This window comes from Lepidochelys olivacea (assembly GCF_965140295.1).
Source record: "Lepidochelys olivacea isolate rLepOli2 genome assembly, chromosome: 1".
Taxonomy (NCBI): domain Eukaryota; kingdom Metazoa; phylum Chordata; order Testudines; family Cheloniidae; genus Lepidochelys; species Lepidochelys olivacea.
The window spans coordinates 287721723-287743700 of record NC_140411.1 but is presented as its reverse complement, the minus strand read 5'-3'; the positions used below and the strand labels follow the sequence as shown (position 1 = coordinate 287743700).

At 45.3% G+C, this 21978-nt stretch overlaps 1 protein-coding gene across 1 annotated transcript in view; it reads left to right on the top strand.

The window, feature by feature from the left end:
• Positions 1-1885: 1885 nt before the first annotated feature.
• Positions 1886-21978, top strand: part of KCNMB4 (potassium calcium-activated channel subfamily M regulatory beta subunit 4) — a 33718-nt gene continuing 13625 nt past the window's right edge. Inside the window, exon 1 of the mRNA XM_084616901.1 lies at positions 1886-3018. Coding sequence (XP_084473027.1) covers positions 2683-3018 — 336 coding nt within the window. The 5' untranslated portion in view covers positions 1886-2682. The remainder of the gene's footprint in view (positions 3019-21978) is intronic.

The following is a 21978-nucleotide window of genomic DNA, read 5'->3' as shown; positions in this document are numbered from 1 at the left end:
ATAAACCTTTAGTTAATTATAGGATTGACTACAAACATTGTCTGGTGAGACATAGGGTGCACTTGACCTGGGGTAAGTGACTGGTCCTTTGGGACTGTGAGTAAACTGAATATTATTGTGATATTTGGTATAAAAAGGGATCATCTATCACAAAGGCAGGTTTGCCTGGGCCTGTCTGGAACTCCAGGGTAAAGCTGTTGTAGTGCTTGAGGAGTTCACATTTGATACTTGGTTAGGTTACTGAAATCTAAATATAGAACACACCACCAGTTTGTGGTCTCTGCCTTGCTTCTTGGCAGTTTGCCCTGAGGTTGTCACTCAAGGTTGTTTGCAACTCCAGATAACTTGACACAGAGAATGGTGTCGAGAAGATAAATGTTTGCTGTTTTGCTACCATATTATCCAAAAATAAATCACTTTTTAAATTCCACTTCTGTTTATAGCCACTCAAATGCACACGGTTGCTAAAATTTACTGTAGCAGTAATTTCTTTAGCAGGACTTGGGTTTTCCTAGTCTTTGTGGGCCTTGCTGCCAATGAATTTATTTCATGGTTGTCCTTGATTTACGAGGCTTTTGGACTGCCACGTTTTTTTTTGGCAGGGTACAACCTATGTTCAACTCTGGTTGCTAGGTTTTCCCGTAGAGTACATGCTGGACTAGAACAGATTTGTTAATAGAAATGTTTCTCCTGCTGACTTTACATTGACTCAGCAGGATCATTTTTTTTAACTTAATTGAATAAGACTTTGCTTTTACAATGTCTTTCTGATGCAAAGGACATAATTAATCTCACAAATTGGAGTAAAGCTGAAGCCCGGTTACTGAAAAACAGTAACTGCTACTTCTACCAGTTACATCAGGCAATCTGCTCTGTAGTGGAGTTGTTGTGGGTGACAGATGGTGGACAGAATGATATTAAGACATTCAAAAATTGTCTAAAGTGTTGTTCTACCATTCCTGCAGCTGTGCTCTGAGTACAGGCCTGTAAAAGATTTTAATCTTTGAAGCTGAGTTTGGGCTACTAGAAAATCAAACCAATGCCTCTGTGGCTGTGTGAGAGGAGAAAAAAAAACCTTTGGCTTAGCAGCTCTGATCTCTCCCCCTCTCCATGTTGAGTATAGGTAAGGTGAAGAGCAGGGGGCATGTCCACAATTGTGGTTTATTTTTCCCCCTACAGACGGGAGGTCCTTCTCCTGCTCCCTCTGCCCAGCCAGGAGTGCCACCAGTAGGGTTGCCATCCCATCCAGGATTGTCCTGGAGTCTCCAAGAATTAAAGACTATGTCATGTGATGAAACCTCCAGGAACATGCCCAGCCAAAGTTCGCACCCTGGTCGCCACCCAGAGGCTCTTCCAGTGTGGGGTGCTGGCCTGGACCAACGCTGCGTACTAAACCCTGCTCCTGTGCTTCTGGCTGTGCTGCCAGGCCTCAGCCTCTTTCCAAAGCACCGTGTGCAAGGGCCGCGGGCCGCTCAACGTGCTTCGGGCCACAGAGCTCAGCGCCCTCAGCCACCTGCGGGGGTCGGTTTAGGTAGCTGGCCGCTTTACCGCCTAGGCGCGCCACTGAGATAAGGCGCCAGGCTCAGCGTCTTCCCGGCGCCCGGGGGAGACATTCTCGTACCCACGCTGATTGCCTGGCCCAGGGCAGGCCGGCGGCTCCCAGCTCGGGCCACTCGAGGGCTCAGAACTGAGAAGGCCCAGGCGAGGGGGGGCCGCCCCCGCACTGAGCGCGAGGGTGCTGGTTTCTGGGCCCGGGCTCTGAGGAGCGGCGCAAGCTGCCGCCGCGCGCTGCGCAGGGGACCGGGCTCAGGCCCCGCCGCGGTGAGCGCCGGGCCCGCTCGGTCTCGGGGGCTCGCGCTGAGGCGCGGGCTGGGATTGGAAGCGGGGTCCCGCTCCAGCGGGAGCGCTCGGCACACGTGCGCCGGGGCGGGGCGGGGCCGGGCTCTGAGCCCGCCCGGCACCGTCGCCGAGCAGAGCCCTGAATGAAAACCGTGTCTTGGCTGAGTCGGCTCCCCACCGGCCCCTCCTGGCGCAGGGCTGGATGCAAGCGAGTTACCCACTCGCGTGCGGCGCTGATCCCGCCGCCCTCCCCCGGGCGGGGCTGGCGTTTCCCCCCGCTCAGGAGCGCCTTTCGATGGCATTAATCCGGAGCAGTGATCAGGCGCTTCCTGGAACACGTCTCCGGGGGCAGATAATCCCGGGCCAAGCTGTCCCTAGAGGAGATTGCCTCGCTCGGGGGCAGGATCAACCGGCTGCCGCGGATCAGCGGGGTCACTTCTGAGCGGGCGAGTCTCCCAGCCATGAGGGGCTGCTGGGGGAGCAGCGAGCTCACTCCCGCTAAGCGGTTTATCTCCCGGCAGATGTTGTCAGGCTCCCAGCCAGCGCCGATCATTGGCGGAGGGAGAGGCCGAGAGGCCCGGGGAACGGGAAACACCTCTCGCTCGGGGGGAAGAGGAGGGGGCTTGCACTGGTGACGGGCACCCTCCGCCTTGCACCATGCGGCGGGAGTGAAGAGTTGCACGGCGGCGTCTCGCCTCAGCAGGGGAGCTCCGGACCCCAGCTGAGGGGAGCTTGGCGGCTGGAGTGGAGAGAGTTTGACCCCGATCGCCCCCTTTTCCTCTCACACCCTCTGCTGTTTTCGCTGCCAGGCTGGGGCAGCGCTTGCCGGTGGTCTAGGGGGAGATGGCGAAAATCAGGGTGTCTTACGAGTACACAGAAGCCGAAGACAAAAGCATCCGGCTCGGCTTGTTCCTGATCGTCTCCGGCATCGTGTCGCTCTTCATCCTGGGTTTCTGCTGGCTCAACCCCGCTTTGCAGGATTTGCAAGGCAAAGCTGCTAACTGCACGGTGCTCTCGGTGCAACAGATCGGGGAGATGTTTGAATGCACGTTCACGTGTGGCACGGATTGCAAGGGCACCTCGCTGTACCCCTGCCTCCAGATCTACGTCAACAACTCGGAGTCCAACTCCAGGGCGCTGCTGCACCAGGACGAGCACCAGCTCATCACCAACCCGAAGGTAAACTTGCGCCAGGGAGAGAAGGGCAGGGGGAGGCCCCGGGGCGCCTGTAACGTCCCAGCTGCGGAGACGGAGAAGCCAGCCCGTGCTTTGGGGTTTGGCTCCGAATCCTGGGGATGGGGAACGGGGAACTCACGGGCACTGGATCTAATGGCCTGAATAGCAAAAGCAGATCAGCCACTCGCGTCCTATTGCCCCCTCTTTGCTCCGGCTGTGCCGCCGCCTGTTGCTAGAGCCCTGCGCTGTCAGTATCTAACTGAGGCGCTGCAGCCTTTGGAGCCCCTCCTCCCCGCCTCCCGTAGGACAGCAAAGTTTTACCTCCAGAGTTATCCAGGAAATAAAGTTAAGCTCTTCACCCGGTCTCTGGCCGCTCCTCTTCCCCGCCCCGGCATGGACGCACCTGCTCACAGGTTCCTTGAAAGGGATCACAGGTCTAATAAGAAGAAGAGCCCGGAGTTTTTTCCCGCTTAATGTTAATCGTGTCCAGTAAAAGAGCCAACAATTGATGGGAGCTTGAAGCCGCGGAATCCATCAGGCTGCGGAGATAGCAACGCCAAGCTTGTGGTTGAGACCCGATCTACCAGGACCTCCACACTCGGCCAGAGAGAAACACGATCTTCATGCTTTTGCTTAAAGTTTTTGTCTCTTACATTTGGTTCCTGCTTGAAAGTTCCTGATTTAGATTAGCTGGCAGGGTATATTGTGTTGTGATTCATAGCTGAGTCTCAAAGCTACAAGTCTCCAACGCATTGTTGTGCATAAGAATACCATTGTGGATGAACAAGGAAGTGCCGAATATTCAGGGGGATATAGTTACAGGCATATGTGAATGGGTACACAACACTGAGAATGGAAGCCTGGAAGTTAAATTAAAAATGTAGAACACCTACACAAGGAAGGAAGGTGGTGCATGCAGAGTTAAGTACATACAAGAGAGAGTGCATGAAGTCTGCCTACTGAAAGTCTACACTGTGTCAGTTACAAAACAAAACAAAAGTTTTACCTCAGTGCTAACGAGCATTTAGGATACTGGATTCAGCTATATATCAAGGGAAACGTAAGAAATCTTGAAGAAAATCTGGAAAATGTCACATCCATGAGCATGAAATTAGGGAACTCTGTCGATATTCTTTTTAGGTTTCTCTTCATAATGTGGCTTAATCTAGATCAGTCGTTCCCAAACTTTTGTTCGGCAGCTTGTGCAGGGAAAGCCCCTGGCGGGCCGGGCTGGTTTGTTTACGGCCCGTCAGCAGGTTCGGCCGATCGCGGCTCCCAGTGGCCTCGGTTCGCAGCTCCAGGCCAATGGGGGCTACTGGAAGCGGGGACATAGCTTCCAGCAGCCCCCATTCGCCTGGAGCCGCGAACCGCGGCCGCTAGGAGTCGAGATCAGCCGAATTTGCGGAGGCGGCAGGTAAACAAGCCGGCCCCGCCCGCCAGGGGCTTTCCCTGCACAAGCGGCGGAACAAAAGTTTGGGAACCACTGATCTAGAGTTTTGTAATATGTACAAGCTGGGATACTTTCGGCAATCAACCTGTCTCCTGTATCTCTTGGAGCAAACACAAGAAGTCATGCTTGACTACTCTTCTTAAGCAATGGCCAAAAGATTAGAATGTCTGACGCACTCTGCAAAGGACATCTACTTCCTGCGTTCAAGAATTCTTCAGACAAGGAGAGCTGCAACCGATTTGAAATTTCTGGAAACACCATTGATGAACTAACGTTGATATAATATAGTACTGCCATAAGTAAGTACCTCATTTTCTCAGTACTAAATTAGTTGCAGATAGAAGCTTTGAGGAACTAACCTGAATGAAAGATACAAGAAATTATGCAGAGAAGATTCAGGAGACTAAAGATTTATTACACTTGTACCACATGGACAGTATTCTGGGAGCTACATTTAGGGATCCAAAGTTACAATTTGAGTTAAGTGAACATTAATAGAATTCAAGTTTGTTCTGCAATAATGGTCTCTGCATCAGCTAGGAAAACTCACTGAAGCCACAGTATTCATTTTAGAAATGGTTATGCACCATTACTTGGAAAAAGTGTGTGTTTTCCTGACATTGCTATGGATCCAGGTGTGTGTTTGAGAGAGGAAGATTTTAAAATGTCTAAAACACCTACTTGGATTCTTTCATCTTCCAGACGGATTCTAGGACAGCACCATGGTAGATCTCAGCACTGCTGGCTTGGTGCAGCTAATCAGAAAATAGGAAATATACAGGAAAACTATGTTTTAGTTAATCTATTACTTTTTAGTGGTAAATGGGTTTAGGCAATTTTTGCTTGTATGTTCATAAATAACTTGAGCTTTTATGTCAAATTTGAACAAAATTATAAAAATGAGCTTCTGTTATGCCTAACATCACAATTATCAATTATTATTGCTCTTATGTATTTATTTTTACAGTGCCCAAAACTGCAAGGTAGTTTACAGAACAGGATCATTAGCATCTTCCCTCAAAGAGCTTATGTTTTATTTAAGACAGCAGAAAATGTTGTTTTTAAGCCAGCATTCCTCAGCACTGTTTGCATTCTAAATATTGCAGCAGAGAACTTGAAAGTGAAACTGACTGAATCAAAATGTAATTGCTGTTTAATATTTCACTCTTTTCAATTTAGTAAACTAAGATGTTGAGGTACTGTTTAGATAAAATGGTGAAGGAAATTTGTTTGAAATGTGATTTGGCATTGACCCTTCAATTTTTTGTAGGTTTTTTTGTTTGTTTGTTTGTTTTTAAAGCACTTCTTAATGAGTAAGTCAACTTTCCAGCATTCTGATTGGCTGGAGGAAATTTTGTTCAGTATAATGTATATTTACAAAAAGAAGAAAGTTTCTGAAAATCTGACAGAATTAGTTTGCTAAAAGAATGAGAAGTTAAAGTGCAGAAAACTTATAAGGGCTTTAATAAAACTTGTGATATGGCTCAGCACAAAAGAGTAAACTAGGATCACAGTAGGGATAGTACAAGGGTGAACTACTTCAGTGGATGAAGAGCTTGAGAGAGATTGACTTGTTGGGTAGCCTTAGAAATTCTATCTTCTTGGTCTTTCTCTATTTAATAAATGGGAACAGTAATATTTAATTAGCTCAGAGGAGTGTTGTGAAGATTAGTTAATGTTCATTCAGAGCTTTCAAGATAAAATCATTACTAATCATCCTAGGACAATGATGGAGGGAAGTAATTTGGAGGAAGGTATTAGAACACTCATGTTTAGTGCCAGTTTTTGTTTGTGCCCTGAAAGAAGAAACATGTACTATGGTCTTTTTATTTTTTCCCCCGAGACCAAATTTATAAGCAAGGAGAAAGAGGTGGGGAGGGGGCAGAAGTCAGTATTAGGAAATGTAGGGCACTAAAATTTAATAGGAATTGGATGAAGGTGTAGGAAAGGAAAGTAGCTTATTGCTATGGGCTTGATCCTGTACCCATTGAAGTCACGGCTAAAGCTCCCATTGACTTCAGTGGGGCAGGATAACACTGTATATCATGGAGTGAGACATTAAACCATAAGCTTCTTGCAGTCCCACCAGGCTGGTTTATAGACTGACACACATTTTGTTTAGAATAGACATTGGTGTGAGTCATTTGGCAAGGAACAAAGATGTACCACATGTACCTCAAACTGTTCCAACCAACCTGCTTCATCGCAGCTCCCTTTTCAGTAGGGATGTTGGTGGTCAGTAGAGCTGTGTGAATATAGGATATTTTTGGTTCACTGTCATTTCTGAAAAATAAAAAATTTCAGTTTCCAGGAGAACTGAAAACCATTTTTTTCAAAATTTGTGGTGAATCATACATTTGAAAGAAAATTAGTTTGGGTTGAACAAAAGGTTTTGTTTAGTTTTTGGGCAATCTTTAATGTTTTTAATCTTTAATGTTTTTAATTAAACAATTTCTAGACAAAATAACTTTGAATAATAAAACTAAAACGTTTCATTTTGAAATGCTTGAAATTTCAAATGTGGGGGGAGGTTTTGTTGTTTTTTTTTGTTTTTTTTTTTTTTTACCAAAACAATGTGGCAAAATCAACATGAACTTTTTGAAATGTGTGACTGTCACCAAATCTGTTTTTGTCACGCAAAAAAAAAAAAGTTTAGGTTGAAAAATTTCACCCAGCTCTAGCTGTCAGTAACAGAACGTGCAAAAGAAGGACCTAGGAAAAAACTCTGAGTTAAATGTAGGCCCTACCAAATTCACAGTTCATTTTGGTCAATTTCACAGTCATAGGATTTTAAAAATCGTAAATTTCATGATTTCAGCTACTTAAACCTGAAATTGCATGGTGTTGTAATTGTAGGGGTCCTGACCCAAAAAGGAGCTGGGGGGTGTCACAAGGTCCTTGTAGGGGGGTTGCGATACTGCTTCCCTTACTTTTGTGCTGCTGCTGGTGGCGGCGCTGCCTTCAGAGCTGGGGGCAGCGGAAGGCAGAGCTGCTGCCTGTGGAGCTGGGTCCTCAGTCAGCAACCACCACTCTGCATTGCTGCCTTCAGAGCTGGGCAGCCGGAGAAGTAAGTGTAGGGTGGCATGGTATGGTATAGCCACCCTTACTTCTGCGCTGCTCCTGGTGGGACGCTGTCTTCAGAGCTGGGCGGCTGGAGAGCAGTGGCTGTTGGCCAGGCGTCCAGCTCTGAAGGCAGTGCATAAGTAACCCTGGGACATCCCCCCCCAAACACACACAACTCTCTTTTGGGTTATTAAGTTGATAAATGCTGGTCCCCCCGTGAAATCTGTATAGTATAGGGTAAAAGCACACAAAAGACCAGATTTCACTGTGGGAGACCAGATTTCACGGTCTGTGATGCATTTTCCATGGCGGTGAATTTGGTAGGGCCCTAGTTATATTACATTGCAGAACACTGACTTTGCTCAGGTGTCCACAAAGGACAGCATTTTCCAGGCCCCTTTACTTGAGATGCTTTTTGGATGTTACCCATTGGATAAGCAGTCCCCAAAAGGGAAAAAAGGCTTGATCCAAAGCCCCAGCAAGCAGAGGTTGCTTTCATATTACAGCTACTGTTGAAATCAGAAGAGGCAATCCAACTGGAACTCTCATCTTAGTCCGGGGGTGGGCAAACTTTTTGGCCTGAGGGCCACATCTGGGTATGGAAATTGTATGGCAGGCCCTGAGTGCTCACAAAATTGGGGGTTGGGGTGCGGGAGGGGGTGAGGGCTCCGACTGGGGATGCGGGCTCTGGGATGGGGCTGGGGCAGGAGGTTGGGGCGCGGGAAGGGGGTCAGAGGTGCAGGCTCTGGCCAGGTGGCTCTGTGCGCTGCCCTGTCTGCAGGCAACGCCCCTGCAGCTCCCATTAGCTGTGGTTCCCAGCCAATGGGAGCGCAGGGGTGGCACTTGGGGTGGGGGCAGCGTGCGGAGCCTCCTGGCTGCCCCTACGCATAGGAGCCGGAGGGGGAACATGCCACTGCTTCCGGGAGCCCCAGCACACGCGGAGTGGGGCATGCCCCCAACCCCGCTCCCCAGCAGGAGCTTGAGGGCTGGATTAAAACATCTGAAGGGCCGGACTTGGCCCCTGGGCCGTAGTTTGCCCACCCCTGTCTTAGTCTATCAGTGCACTGATTTGTTAACTTTTGGTAAGACCCTCTTTTTCCTTTGCTCTCCAAGGCTGTTGAGGAGGTGGTTGGCTGAGGTGGTATGTTGATGGGCAACCCATTATTTGGTTGGTGATTTTTAGTTTATGGGGATAGACAGGCAGAACATTGTATGGGCACCTATAGGTGTAGTTTAGAAACTTGAAGCAAATAAATATCCATCTACATATTTGCTGTTACAAGTTTTTAACTAATATTGTCATTAGTTTTCCTTAACAATTGTGTCGCATCTTAAGCTTCCTTAGTCTCTTATTGTGGCATATAGGCTGCTGCTGATTGACGGTAATTTACTAGATGGGACTGTAAGAGTAGAACGTATATATTTATCATAAGTAAATTCTCTAGTAATTTAATTAAACTAAACTTAAGGCATAGAAGGAAATGCACTTCAATTATTTTACCTACTTTTAGAAACTCCTGTCAAAAACCAAAACAAACAAAAACCTGAGTTTTTGTCTGGCATAATAGTTTACTTTAAAAGCATAGGCGTGTGCACGGGGTGTGCCCAGGCACACCCTAATCAAGGCAGCCCCAAGTGCAAAAAAAAAAAAAAAAGGCAGCCGGACTGCTGGAGATGGGGGGCGGGGGAGTCTGGGGTAGGGTGGGCCCTGGCCTGGCTTCTCTTTTCTGCCCCTGCTCTCCCCTGCGGGGGCAGAAGCTTGGTGGTGCTGTGCGCCCCAGGCTCTGTCCTGCTGCTCCGGCAGCCAAGCTCCTGCTTCTTCCCCCAGCGCCCCTCCTCCTCTCACTCTATACCTGCCCCCAATCAGCTATGTGTGGGGGCGGGAGGGGAGAGAGAGGAGGAAGTGGAGAAGAGGTGGGGGCAGGGCCTTGGGAAAGGCGGTGGAATCGGGGTATACCCTCTCCAGCCCCCTGCTGTGAACCGCTCAGGGCAGAGGGCTGGGAGCAACCCCCACAACAGCCCTCTGCCCTGACTCCTGCATCCCACAACCCCAGCCCTGACTCCTACACCTCCACACATACCCAGCGCCCCCCACACCTCATGCCTTGACTCCTGCACCCCCCACAAACCCAGCTCTGACTCCTACTCCTCCACACATACCCAGCCCCCCAACATCCACACCCTGAGCAGCACACGGGGAGCTCCTGTGCCCTCCTGCCCACATATCCACCTGCACCCCTCGCACCAAATGGGAGCTGCCTCAGGTAAGTGCTCCACACCCCAACCTCCTGCCCCAACCCTGAGCCCCCTCCCTCATTCTAGCTCCTGGCCAGACCCTTCACCCCAACCCCCAGCCTGCTCCTGCACCCTAACTCCCTCCCAGACCCTGCATCCCCAGCCCTGTACTCAGTGCACCCCCTCCCTCAGCTGGGTGCAGAGAGAGACAGACAGAATGGGCTAGAACCAGGGAGAAGGTAGGTACCCACTTTATGTGGGCAGGAGTGGGGGGATCCTGTTTACCCCTTCCTTAGCCCTGCTGCACTTGCAGTTTACCCCCAGCCCCTCCCTTGCTCCACGGACCAACCCTAGCTCCCGCCCCGCTGTGCTTTTGCCCCCAGCCCCTGCCTTGCTCCAGTCAGCAGGGACTAATCCTCCCCCCATGCCCCATTGTGCTCCTCTTTCCCCTGACTCCTACCTCACTCTAGCTGGTGACCAATTCCCCCCATGCCCCACTGTGCTCTTGCCCCTGGCCCCTGCCTCCCTCCAGCTGGGGACCAATCCTTTCCCCCGTCTATAGTATGAGACAATATATTAATGTAATGTTTAAGAAAAGTTTTGTAAATGAGTTCTAATAGTTCATGGTTTAGGGACCCAATCTTATGGGGTTCCACAGGCTTCTGTATAGATTTAGGTTAATCTTTCTATCTACCCAGTGGGACTCAGTGCTCAGTCTAGAAGATACAACTGCACAACTAGGAATTTCTGATGGTATTATGTTGTATTATGCAATAAGCACCCAATTGCCTAATATAGATGTTGTAGAAATGTATAGAAAGCCCACGTTCAGTCGCAGCATGCATCCCCACTACTGCAGCGCCACTTTACCATTGGTCCTCCCCTCGCCCTCTGACTACTATTCTAGAATATTCTTTGACCTATGTAAGCAGCCACGTGAGGCATGCCCAGCACAGTGTCTACAGTGTTTGTAATCTTTGTTGCGTGTACTCTACTGAAATAGCATAACAAGCGTTGCTTTAAGTTTTAATTCAATGGTATGATACCCCCTTTTAATTTTAAAATATGGATCGGTTTGTTGTTAATATAAGAAAAGGAGCAGACAAACTGAATTATAACAAATGTGCTGATAGTAGTGCAAATACCTTGGACTCCTCGGTTAAGAACTTACATGAAGATAATGCCGCCACCAGTTCCAGTGCGTGCAATAAACTGAGTAATGACCAACAGAAACAGACTTTGTCTCTTAGTTCAGGTCAGTGTAGTTGCTATTTCAAAGCCATCAAACATTCCATCTGACGAGCCGGTCTGTGATATTCCAAAAAATAGATTAGAACGCCAGTCTTGATTATCTAGAGGTCCTTATCAGCCTAGATTGAGTATGTTTCCTAGAAGTAAAATAGGGAATAAACAAAAGTTTTTAGTCCGATTGGTATGAAAAGTATAGGTGGTTAGAATATAGCCCATCAAAGAACGCAGCATTTTGCTTTTACTGCCGTTTCCTCTCCTCTAATGATGCAGCAAACAAAGGTCACACTGATCCAGCATTCATTGATAAGGGATTCAGAAACTGGCATAGGGCTAATAAATGTTTTAAAAACAAACCGCCAACTGTCAAAAAATCATGTGTTGAGCTGTTCTTCATGGTCAAGTTTTAATGAGGGGAAACCTATTGTTGGATGAGAGCAAGCAGGCTTATCTGTCTAAACAAGAAGAAGAACTGTGCCATAACCGAAGGGTAGTGGAGCGACTGATTGACATTGTTCTGTGTTGAGCAAACAGTAGGAGACCATTCAGGGGTCACAATGAAAAAGCTGACAGTTTTGAGAAAGGTTTATTTCTAAATCGTGTCAATATGCTCCAAAAATATGATCCCATAATGGCAAAGTATGTGCAACAATCTCCTCAAAACGCTACCTATCAGAGTAATCGCATCCAAAATGATTTAATTGTAGCCTTGCACAACGTTGTGCAACAAAAGATTGTGTCTTCACTAAATGGAAAAATGGTCTCAATAATTGCCGACGACACTACTGACTGTGGACACCATGAACAGATGTCCATTGTGGTTCGGTATTTTGACAATGAAAAACATAGTCCAGTTGAACATTTTGTGTCTGTTTTGATGGCACATCTACTACATCTGGACGTACTGTGGGAGTTCAAATGAAATGTGAAGAAAGAAACAGTGAAATATACTCTATGTACACTGCAATGCGCATTGTTTGAACCTCATCCTAGAAGATGCATGCACTGCAAGTAAACAAAACAGAACTGTCTTTGATTTTTTTTCATGTTATTCAGACTCTCTTTATGCCCTCATGGAGGGGAGTCCTGTGTGACATGCAGTAATGGAGAAGATTTCACAAGAAGTAGGATTCCAGTTGAAGACTTTGAAGTCCCTGTCAAACACAAGATGGGCATGCAGAGCAGAAGCAGTGGCTGCTGTAAAACAAAACTACTCCATCATTTTACAAGCTTTACAAGAGATTATTGAAACAACTTGCCTTGCTGACGCTAAAATAAAAGCCAGGGGCTTTATCCATGAACTAAATTCATTCAGGTTCATCTTTGCCCTTCACATGATGCACCTTATTCTCCAGATGGTGGTAAAAGTGAGTAAGGCTCTTCAAGCTCCAGATCTCAACTTACTTACTGCAATGACAGGGGTGAAAAGCTTGTGTAACTCTTTGGCTGTGATGAGAAGTGGCCCAGAATATTTTCAGTCTATTTTCAATGACAGTGTGAAAATGTGTGTAGAGAATGATATATCGATTCCTCCAGTTAAGAAGAGAGAAACGTCCACTTGTATTGATGATGCATTTGAGTCCCAGCATCACTTTGATACAAAAGAGGGGCAGGAGAGAATAACTTCATTTTCCCCACTCCTAGACTCCAAATCACTGGTCAATGCCGGTAATCGTGAACAGGAGACTTGTAAAATTGTGACTGCAATGGAAAAACTGTTGAGCTTAGACATTGGCATGGACAATATGAGAATCATTGCCAACAAATTTAAAGTGTCCTTGGATGAGCTGGAACCTGAAGTCGGATTGCTTCAGGGTTATGACGGATCTGTTCCTAAAGGTAGCACTACGAACACCACCAGCGAGTGGTTTGATTGGCTAAAGGAATCGGATCGGTCTTCCATGTTCCAGAACTTTAACAAATCTATTCAATGCTTTGCAGTCTTACCTGTTACAAGCTGTTCACATGAAAGAGCCTTTTCGAAACTAGCACAGTTAAAAAACAAACTAAGAAGTACAATGTTCCAGCAGCGCCTCGAATCACTCATGATTTTGTACATTGAACAAGAATTGGCTTCGTCAGTTAATTACAATGATGTGATTGAAGAATTTAAGTCCATAACACCTGGTGAGCAACGTCTCATTCTCTAGGACAGAAAGATGAAGAAACCTTACTCTGTTTTGGTCAATTTGGGTTAGCTCATTATCTGGTTAAAGATAAAGATCATGAAAATTGACTGTATCTTTGTATACGCCTGGTTATCACTACAGCAAACATTTGGTATTTTGTGTCTCATTTTTTAAGTAAAGTTTAGTTGTTAATTTAAAAAACATTAAGTTTTTAGTTAAGTTTTAGTTTCTTTAGTTTGTTTGATGAATACAAATAATGTCCTTTATGATTGAGTATTCAATAAATGTTCACCTTAAAAATAAGTAAATAAATAAAATTCCCTGGGTGCACACCCTAATGCAATGTGCTGTGCACGCCTATGTTTAAAAGTAGTGACATGTAGTGACACATGGTTTGTGTCCATAGCAGATTTTTTTTTTTTTTTTTAAGTTTAGTGTCTTTGTCTTGGGACAATAGTGTTCTTTTTAGTGTTCTGTCATCAAATCTCATAGGCTGTTAAAAGCTTTCCGAATGTTGTGCTAATATAGAATAGCCATATTAACAGATTATAATTGTGGTTTAGTTTAATGATTTTAGTCAAGAATATTTTATGAATGAACAATCGGACAGCTGTCTTAACCCCAAATGTTTTTATCAAAGTTATGGCTTGCAGCAGTAGACACCCACTATGTTAATCGTCTTATTAACCATAGCAAAAATCCTGAACAACTTGTTTTTAATGGTCTTTATTAAAAGACCTTTTATTTTCCATACCCTGGTTTAATTATTCACTAGGATATCTGTACCTTCTGTGTGAATCAGTAGTGTGAAAAATGTATGCTTTGGTCTTATTACAAACTTTCTACACAACAAAATTGAATTAGTGGCAATCTAGCCCTTCCAAAAACAGTGTTTTTGGCCTGTAAAAGTATTCTCTAAATTCTATAGTTTAGCATTCCACCTTAGATTTATAACTTCAGGTATCTATATTGACATGCTAGCAAATATTGTATGTTTCGAACAATGATATCCTCAAATTTTCTTCCATTAGTATGTAATAAAGTCAAAGTTGTATTGCATGGAATAATCATACAATTGTACAATCCTAGATTCATTTTGATTCTTAAAAGATTAAGCAGCTGGGTCAGAGTAAATCCAGAAATATGAATGTAAAATACTGTATAGGATTAGAACAATTTAAATGTTTGTTTTCAGTGTGCCTGATTTGTGGATGATGGATTTTTCAGATTAAATTAATTAAAATACTTACTGTAAACTTTCTTTAGTTGCTCCAATAGCAGTAACTATTTTCATGCCAAAGTTTAACAGCTTGGGGCATTGGAGACCTTCCATATAAAATACAAATACAAAAAAATCAAGACTTACGCCTTCTGTACCATTAATCAAGCAGAATAGATTAACTGTGGAGGCAGTACCAGTTATGCTGCTGCTAATCCCAAACTCTGAATTTATTGCTAATACATATAGTGCAGAGTGCCAAAAAATATATTTAGTTGTGTAAATTTACAGTGGAATATGTCAGCTTGCAGCTAAAAAAGAAATTGACATCTGCCTCTTTACTCGTTTGTTTAGAATCATTTTTTCTCTGTATGCCTGCAACTGAGCATGACGCAAAAAATAACTTGTCTGATTTATACTTATTTTAGAAAAGACTTATGTGAATGAATACATATGTGTATCTTTAGCTGTGTATAAAATATAGTGTGTGTGTATAATTGGCTAGATTCTTCCTGGCCATAAAGGTGGGGGTCCTGGGAGTGGCTGGGAAGAAGGAAAGAAGTAAACAGCATGCCTTGCCCATATAATGGCTGGATAGAACTGCTCAAGGATAGATCACTACTTATTCTCCCATGTGTACTATGTTCCAGAAGGGGATCAGGTGAAGGATTAGCCGTAGCCATGACTCAGATACTGTGCGGGGAAGAGGATGGAGTATGCTGCACCACCCTAATATTGGGCTATACCAACTCACACAACTATCTAGGGCATAGTGTATATTACATCACATAGAAAAAACTGCACTGAAAACATTAAGGTTACAAAGGTCAAACACTCCAAAATCAGGAAATGCTAGAATTAAGGTCACCTGTGCAACTTTAACTTGGCCCCCTTGTGTATGTGCATTATGGCACAGTCTGTAATTATATGATCACATACCGTTCGTTTTACACAGGGCCCCTGCCTCATTCAGTGCACAGGATTGACTGTGTACAGAGAATGAAGCAGCTGTTCTGTTTTTGTATTTCTTTATATTCATTATTCAGTTTAAAAAAAAGGAGGACTTGTGGCACCTTAGAGACTAACAAATTTATTTGAGCATAAGCTTTTGTGAGCTACAGCTCACTTCATCGGATGTATTCAGTGGAAAATACAGTGGGGAGATTTATATACACAGAGAACATGAAACAATGGGTGTTATCATACACACTGTAAGGAGAGTGATCACTTAAGATGAGCTAATACCGGCAGGACGGGGGGTTGAGGGGGAAGAAAACCTTTTGTAGTGATAATCAAGGTGGGCCATTTCCAGCAGTTGACAAGAACGTCTGAGGAACAGTGGGGGGGGGGGAAGGGAATAAACATGGGGAAATAGTTTTACTTTGTGTAATGACCCATCCACTCCGAGTCTCTATTCAAGCCTAAGTTAATTGTATTCAGTTTGCAAATTAATTCCAATTCAGCAGTCTCTCGTGGAGTCTGTTTTTGAAGTCTTTTTGTTGTAATATGGTGACTTTTAGGTCTATAATTGAGTGACCAGAGAGACTGAAGTGTTCTCCGACTGGTTTATGAATGTTATAATTCTTGACATCTGGTTTGTGTCCATTTATTCTTTTACGTAGAGACTGTCCAGTTTGACCAATGTACATGACAGAGGGGCATTGCTGGCACATGATGGTATATATCACATTGGTAGAAGAACAAGCCCCTGATAGTGTGGCTGATGTGATTAGGCCCTATGATGGTGTCCCCTGAATAGATATGTGGACACAGTTGGCAACGGGCTTTGTTGCAAGGATAGGTTCCTGGGTTAGTGGTTCTGTTTGTGTGGTATGTGGTTGCTGGTGAGTATTCGCTTCAGGTTGGGGGGCTGTCTGTAAGCAAGGACTGGCCTGTCTCCCAAGATCTGTGAGAGTGATGGGTCGTCCTTCAGGATAGGTTGTAGATCCTCGATGATGCGCTGGAGAGGTTTTAGTTGGGGGCTGAAGGTGATGGCTAGTGGTGTTCTGTTATTTTCTCTGTTGGGCCTGTCCTGTAGTAGGTGACCTCTGGGTACTCTTCTGGCTCTGTCAATCTGTTTCTTCACTTCAGCAGGTGGGTATTGTAGTTGTAAGTATGCTTGATAGAGATCTTGTAGGTGTTTGTCTCTGTCTGAGGGATTGGAGCAAATGTATCGTAGAGCTTGGCTGTAGACAATGGATTGTGTGGTGTGGTCAGGGTGAAAGCTTGAGGCGTGCAGGTAGGAATAGTGGTCAGTAGGTTTCCGGTACAGGGTGGTGGTTATGTGACCATCGCTTATTAACACCGTAGTGTCCAGGAAGTGGATCTCTTGTGTGGACTGGTCCAGGCTGAGGTTGATGGTGGGATGGAAATTGTTGAAATCATGGTGGAATTTCTCAAGGGCTTCTTTTCCATGGGTCCAGATGATGATGTCATCAATATAGAGTAAGTAGAGTAGGGGCATTAGGGGACAAGAGCTGAGGAAGCGTTGTTCTAAGTCAGCCATAAAAATGTTGGCATTCTGTGGGGCCATGCGGGTACCCATAGCAGTGCCGCTGATTTGAAGGTATACATTGTCCCTAAGTGTGAAATAGTTATGGGTGAGGACAAAGTCACAAAGTTCAGCCACCAGGTTTGCCGTGACATTATCGGGGATACTGTTCCTCACGGCTTGTAGTCCATCTTTGTGTGGAATGTTGGTGTAGGGGGCTTCTGCATCCATAGTGGCCAGGATGGTGTTTTCAGGAAGATCACCGATGGATTGTAGTTTCCTCAGGAAGTCGGTGGTGTCTCGAAGATAGCTGGGAGTGCTGGTAGCATTGGGCCTGAGGAGGGAGTCTACATAGCCAGACAATCCTGCTGTCAGGGTGCCAATGCCTGAGATGATGGGGCGTCCAGGATTTCCAGGTTTATGGATCTTGGGTAGCAGATAGAATACACCAGGTCGGAGTTCCAGGGGTGTGTCTGTGCGGATTTGTTCTTGTGCTTTTTCAGGGAGTTTCTTGAGCAAACGGTGTAGTTTCTTTTGGTAACTCTCAGTGGGATCAGAGGTAATGGCTTGTAGAAAGTGGTGTTGGAGAGCTTCCTACCAGCCTCTTGTTCATATTCCGACCTATTCATGATGACAACAGCACCTCCTTTGTCAGCCTTTTTGATTATGATGTCAGAGTTGTTTCTGAGGCTGTGGACGGCATTGTGTTCTGCACGGCTGAGGTTATGGGGCAAGTGATGCTGCTTTTCCACAATTTCAGCCCATACAAGTCGGCGGAAGCACTCTGTGTAGAAGTCCAGTCTGTTGTTTCGACCTTCAGGAGGAGTCCACCCAGAATCCTTCTTTTTGTAGTCTTGGTAGGAAGGTCTCTGTGGATTAGTATGTTGTTCAGAGATGTGTTGGAAATATTCCTTGAGTCGGAGACATCGAAAATAGGATTCTAGGTCACCACAGAACTGTATCATGTTTGTGGGGGTGGAGGGGCAGAAGGAGAGGCCCCGAGACAGGACAGATTCTTCTGCTGGGCTAAGAGTATAGTTGGATAGATTAACAATATTGCTGGGTGGGTTTAGGGAACCACTGTTGTGGCCCCTTGTGGCATGTAGTAGTTTAGATAGTTTAGTGTCCTTTTTCTTTTGTAGGGAAGCAAAGTGTGTGTTGTAAATGGCTTGTCTACTTTTTGTAAAGTCTAGCCACGAGAAAGTTTGTGTGGAAGGTTGGTTTTTTATGAGAGTATCCAGTTTTGAGAGCTCATTCTTAATCTTTCCCTGTTTGCTGTAGAGGATGTTGATCAGGTGGTTCCGCAGTTTCTTTGAGAGTATGTGGCACAAGCTGTCAGCATAGTCTGTGAGGTATGTAGATTGTAATGGATTTTTTACTTTCAGTCCTTTTGGTACGATGTCCATCTGTTTTGCATTTGGAAGGGAAGATGTCTGTCTGTATCTGTACAAGTTTTTTCATGAAGTTGATAGATTTCCACTCCATACGGCTAAATGTAGTGCCTTGCATAATGACAGGTTTCAGAGTAGCCGCCGTGTTAGTATGTATCCGCAAAAAGAAAAGGAGGACTTGTGGCACCTTAGAGACTCACAAATTTATTTGAGCATAAGCTTTCGTGAACTACAGCTCACTTCATGTTTATCCCTCCCCCCCCCCACCCCCCCAGGTTCCTCAGACATTCTTGTCAACTGCTGGAAATGGCCTACCTTGATTATCACTACAAAGGATTTTCTCCCCCTGCTCTCCTGCTGGTATTTGTTCATCTTAAGTGATCACTCTCCTTACAGTGTGTATGATAACACCCATTGTTTCATGTTCTCTGTGTATATAAATCTCCCCACTGTGTTTTCCACTGAATGTATCCGATGAAGTGAGCTGTAGCTCAAGAAAGCTTATGCTCAAATAAATTTGTTAGTCTCTAAGGTGCCACAAGTACTCCTTTTCTTTTTGCACATACAGACTAACACGGCTGCTACTCTGAAACCTGTCATTATTCAAGTTTGTGGCCCCAGACCATACCTAGTGCACATATCCAAACCTTGCACTGGATACAGAACTATTAATTTCCTCATGGTCTTTTCACCACAGTAGCTGAACCTAACAGCCATTAATGAATTTGTCTTCTCCAGACCCTTGTGAGGTAGGTAGGGTTTTTACAGATGAGGAACTTGAGACACAGGTAGATTAAGTCCATTAATTTTAGGTGTTTTAGGGTTGCATGCCCAGCTTGATACATCTAGGGCTTCATGTTTCAGTGTACTTAACAGCATTTTATATGTTCAAAGCACTGTATGGACATTGACACATCCCTGTAAGGCATGTAAGTAGCCTCTCCTCCCAGTCCTTTCAACCATACTGTCACAGTCTCCCATATCCCTTGACTCGTCCAACCTTCCCCTGCACTTCTGTCTTGACCACTGAGGGTATGTCTATACTGCCTTTGGGGGCAAGCCTGCTAGGCTGGGTAGACAGACTCATGCAAGTGGGGTTTGAGCTAGCACACTCAAAATAGCAGCATGGACGTTGCAGCTCGAGCAGAGACTTGGGCTAGCCACCTGAGCTCAGACCCAGGGCATAGGGTGGTCTTGAGACCCTGAGCCTCTAATTTCCTTCTCGCCCTTTGTTTGCCTTGTCTAAATGATCTCTTTTGGGCAATGCATTGGACCTTGCCTAACACAATGATGGCCTGATCTTGATTGGGACCTGTAGGCCCTACAAATGATTAATGCTACTCCAAGAGTTGCTAGGTAGGACAAACATTTCTCACTAATGCTATTCTAAACAATAGCAGACACTAAGAGGGAAGCCTCTCAACTGATTTCCCCCCACTTCTTGAATTAAATAGTACAAAGATGGTAGCAGTTTCTCTGAAGATCTGGCAGGAAGGGTACAAGAATTTTACTGACTGTCACGGTTTTGGGGCGAATCACACTTCAGACCCCTTTCAGTTTCTCTCAGGTGTACCCCTTTGGAGGCAGGTTTCACTAACTTCATCCCTCTCTGGGTGGAGCCCTATGGTCCTACCACTCCTAGACTGGATCTCGGGGCTGTCTGGTTAACACAGGTGATAAGCTGGGAGGCTGCAACCTAAACTGGGTTTGGCACCTTCTAGCTCTTTTCGTCTGGGAGCCTGTAACAGCTGATGAGAGTGACTCAGAAACAATTTTTTTCAGAACAAAGCACTATTTAGTCATTCAGCCAAAGGCATGTAGCACACTGAACAAAGGGATAAAACAAAAAGGCTATATATATATTTCCCCTTACCTATATCTTCATATTTGGTAAGCCCCCTTCAGCCCAGTTACCTTCATCTGTGGGTTGGAAGACACAGACTGCCCTGCTGCAGCATGGTCTCTGTGTCTTGTTGCATTCCTATCAGTGCTCACTGATGCTCCTTGAGCAGCACCCAGCAACTCAGTCAACCCCCTTTACTCTTTTAGGCCCTCGATGCTTTGATGGTTTAGTATCCCCTTTGATCCTGGCCTCAGGAATGCGAAGAGTAAACCTTCCGAGCCTGGTTGGGGGCTGGCTGGGGTATTCCCTATTGTTTCCTCAAGGACCCCCGGTATTCTCTGGACATACTTTATCTTTGCCATTGTTTTGTTGTTACCAGTTTGTTTCCCTTCTGCCATCCTCCTTTGATTTAATGCCTTGAACTCACTCAGGATAATACCAACCAGGTGAACTCGGGGACATATGATATTTATAAAAAAAAGTAGCCATTGTTACCTCATTCGGCAATTACTATCTTCAAGTTGGAATTATAGTAGTGGGATTGGTACAAGTGAGCCATGTCAACTCAGCCAGATTGAGAAATGAGGAATCTCATGCATGCGGGGTGGAATTTCTCCACAAGAAATCCTGGTGGCTCACTTTTCCTGTCAAACACTGTGATGTGCCTATAAATTTCATCCAGCAGAGAATGCAACAGTACCAGAAGATGACAGAACAGTAAAAGGAGTGACCTCTAAACATCTCCAAGAGAGCTCAAACACCACACCAGGCAAAAGACATTACTGAAACCGAATGAACATAGCCCAGCAGGCAGTGCAAGCATACTCCTCCTTTCTCCTCACTCCCGTGGCAGGGGCCTATGCTAGTTCATGGCCTAAAGAAAATCTCCTAGCTTCAAGCAGAGTCAATGCAGCCTGGCAGAAAGGCGCAGAAGCCTCACGCCCAATAACCCTCATAAATAGAACACACCCTGCTATCAAGCTAACAAGTCTTAACCCTTCCACCAACCAGCAGGCCCTAAAAGACCTCTGGTGGATGTGGTAGTCGTAACGGCCACTGCCAAACAAACTCCCAAACTGCATTATTGAACCAAGAAAGGTTGTGGGCCAAGGGAAGTGATTTTAAATTTGAAATAACAAAAAGCAACAAAACACTTGTATTCTGTTTCAGCATCTGCAGAACAATAGTCATTGTGGTGCTACTTATTTCTAAAAATACAAACCTGGAAAAGAATCGTAGGGTAGGATTCTCTTCTCAGCACCAGGATGTGAAGAGCTATACGTGACAGCCACACCAAATGTGTGGCTGTGAAAATGGGGGCGCTTTGTTATGAAAAAGGCAAGTTTTAACTTGAAACAAACGAGTGAGAATTTGCACTTTGTTCCAGGTTAGAATACAGGAGTTTATCAAAAATAGGTGTGGATGCTGACAGAAATAACCAAGTTTTACTTGATCAGACTGATGAATACCTAAGAACTTGTTTTTACTGGCAAAAAATTCAGTGATATAATGGAGACAGGCTTCCAGCTCTGTACAGTGTGAAGTAGTTCAATGGTAGAGTGGAGGCATAAGTTCACCTGATGGGATGATAGAAAAGTGCGCACCAGGCACCTAATCAAGATCCTTTCCTCACAGCTGTCTTTCTTTTCAAATAAGAGTTCTGAGGGAGGACATACCCCTCCCCATTAGTTGTCCTTTCAGGTTACTAAGGAAAGACCTGCACTAGGACTTCCCTGAGCCTGGGGTTCCTGTCTGCTACCCCTACCGAAGAGTGTGGAAATCCTGTATCTGGTCACATAGTTCTTCCTAGTCATATGTTCTGAGACTACATCTCCCAGTTTTAAAAGGGACACACAGGTCATACCATGCACACTGTGCTATACTCATGTGAATC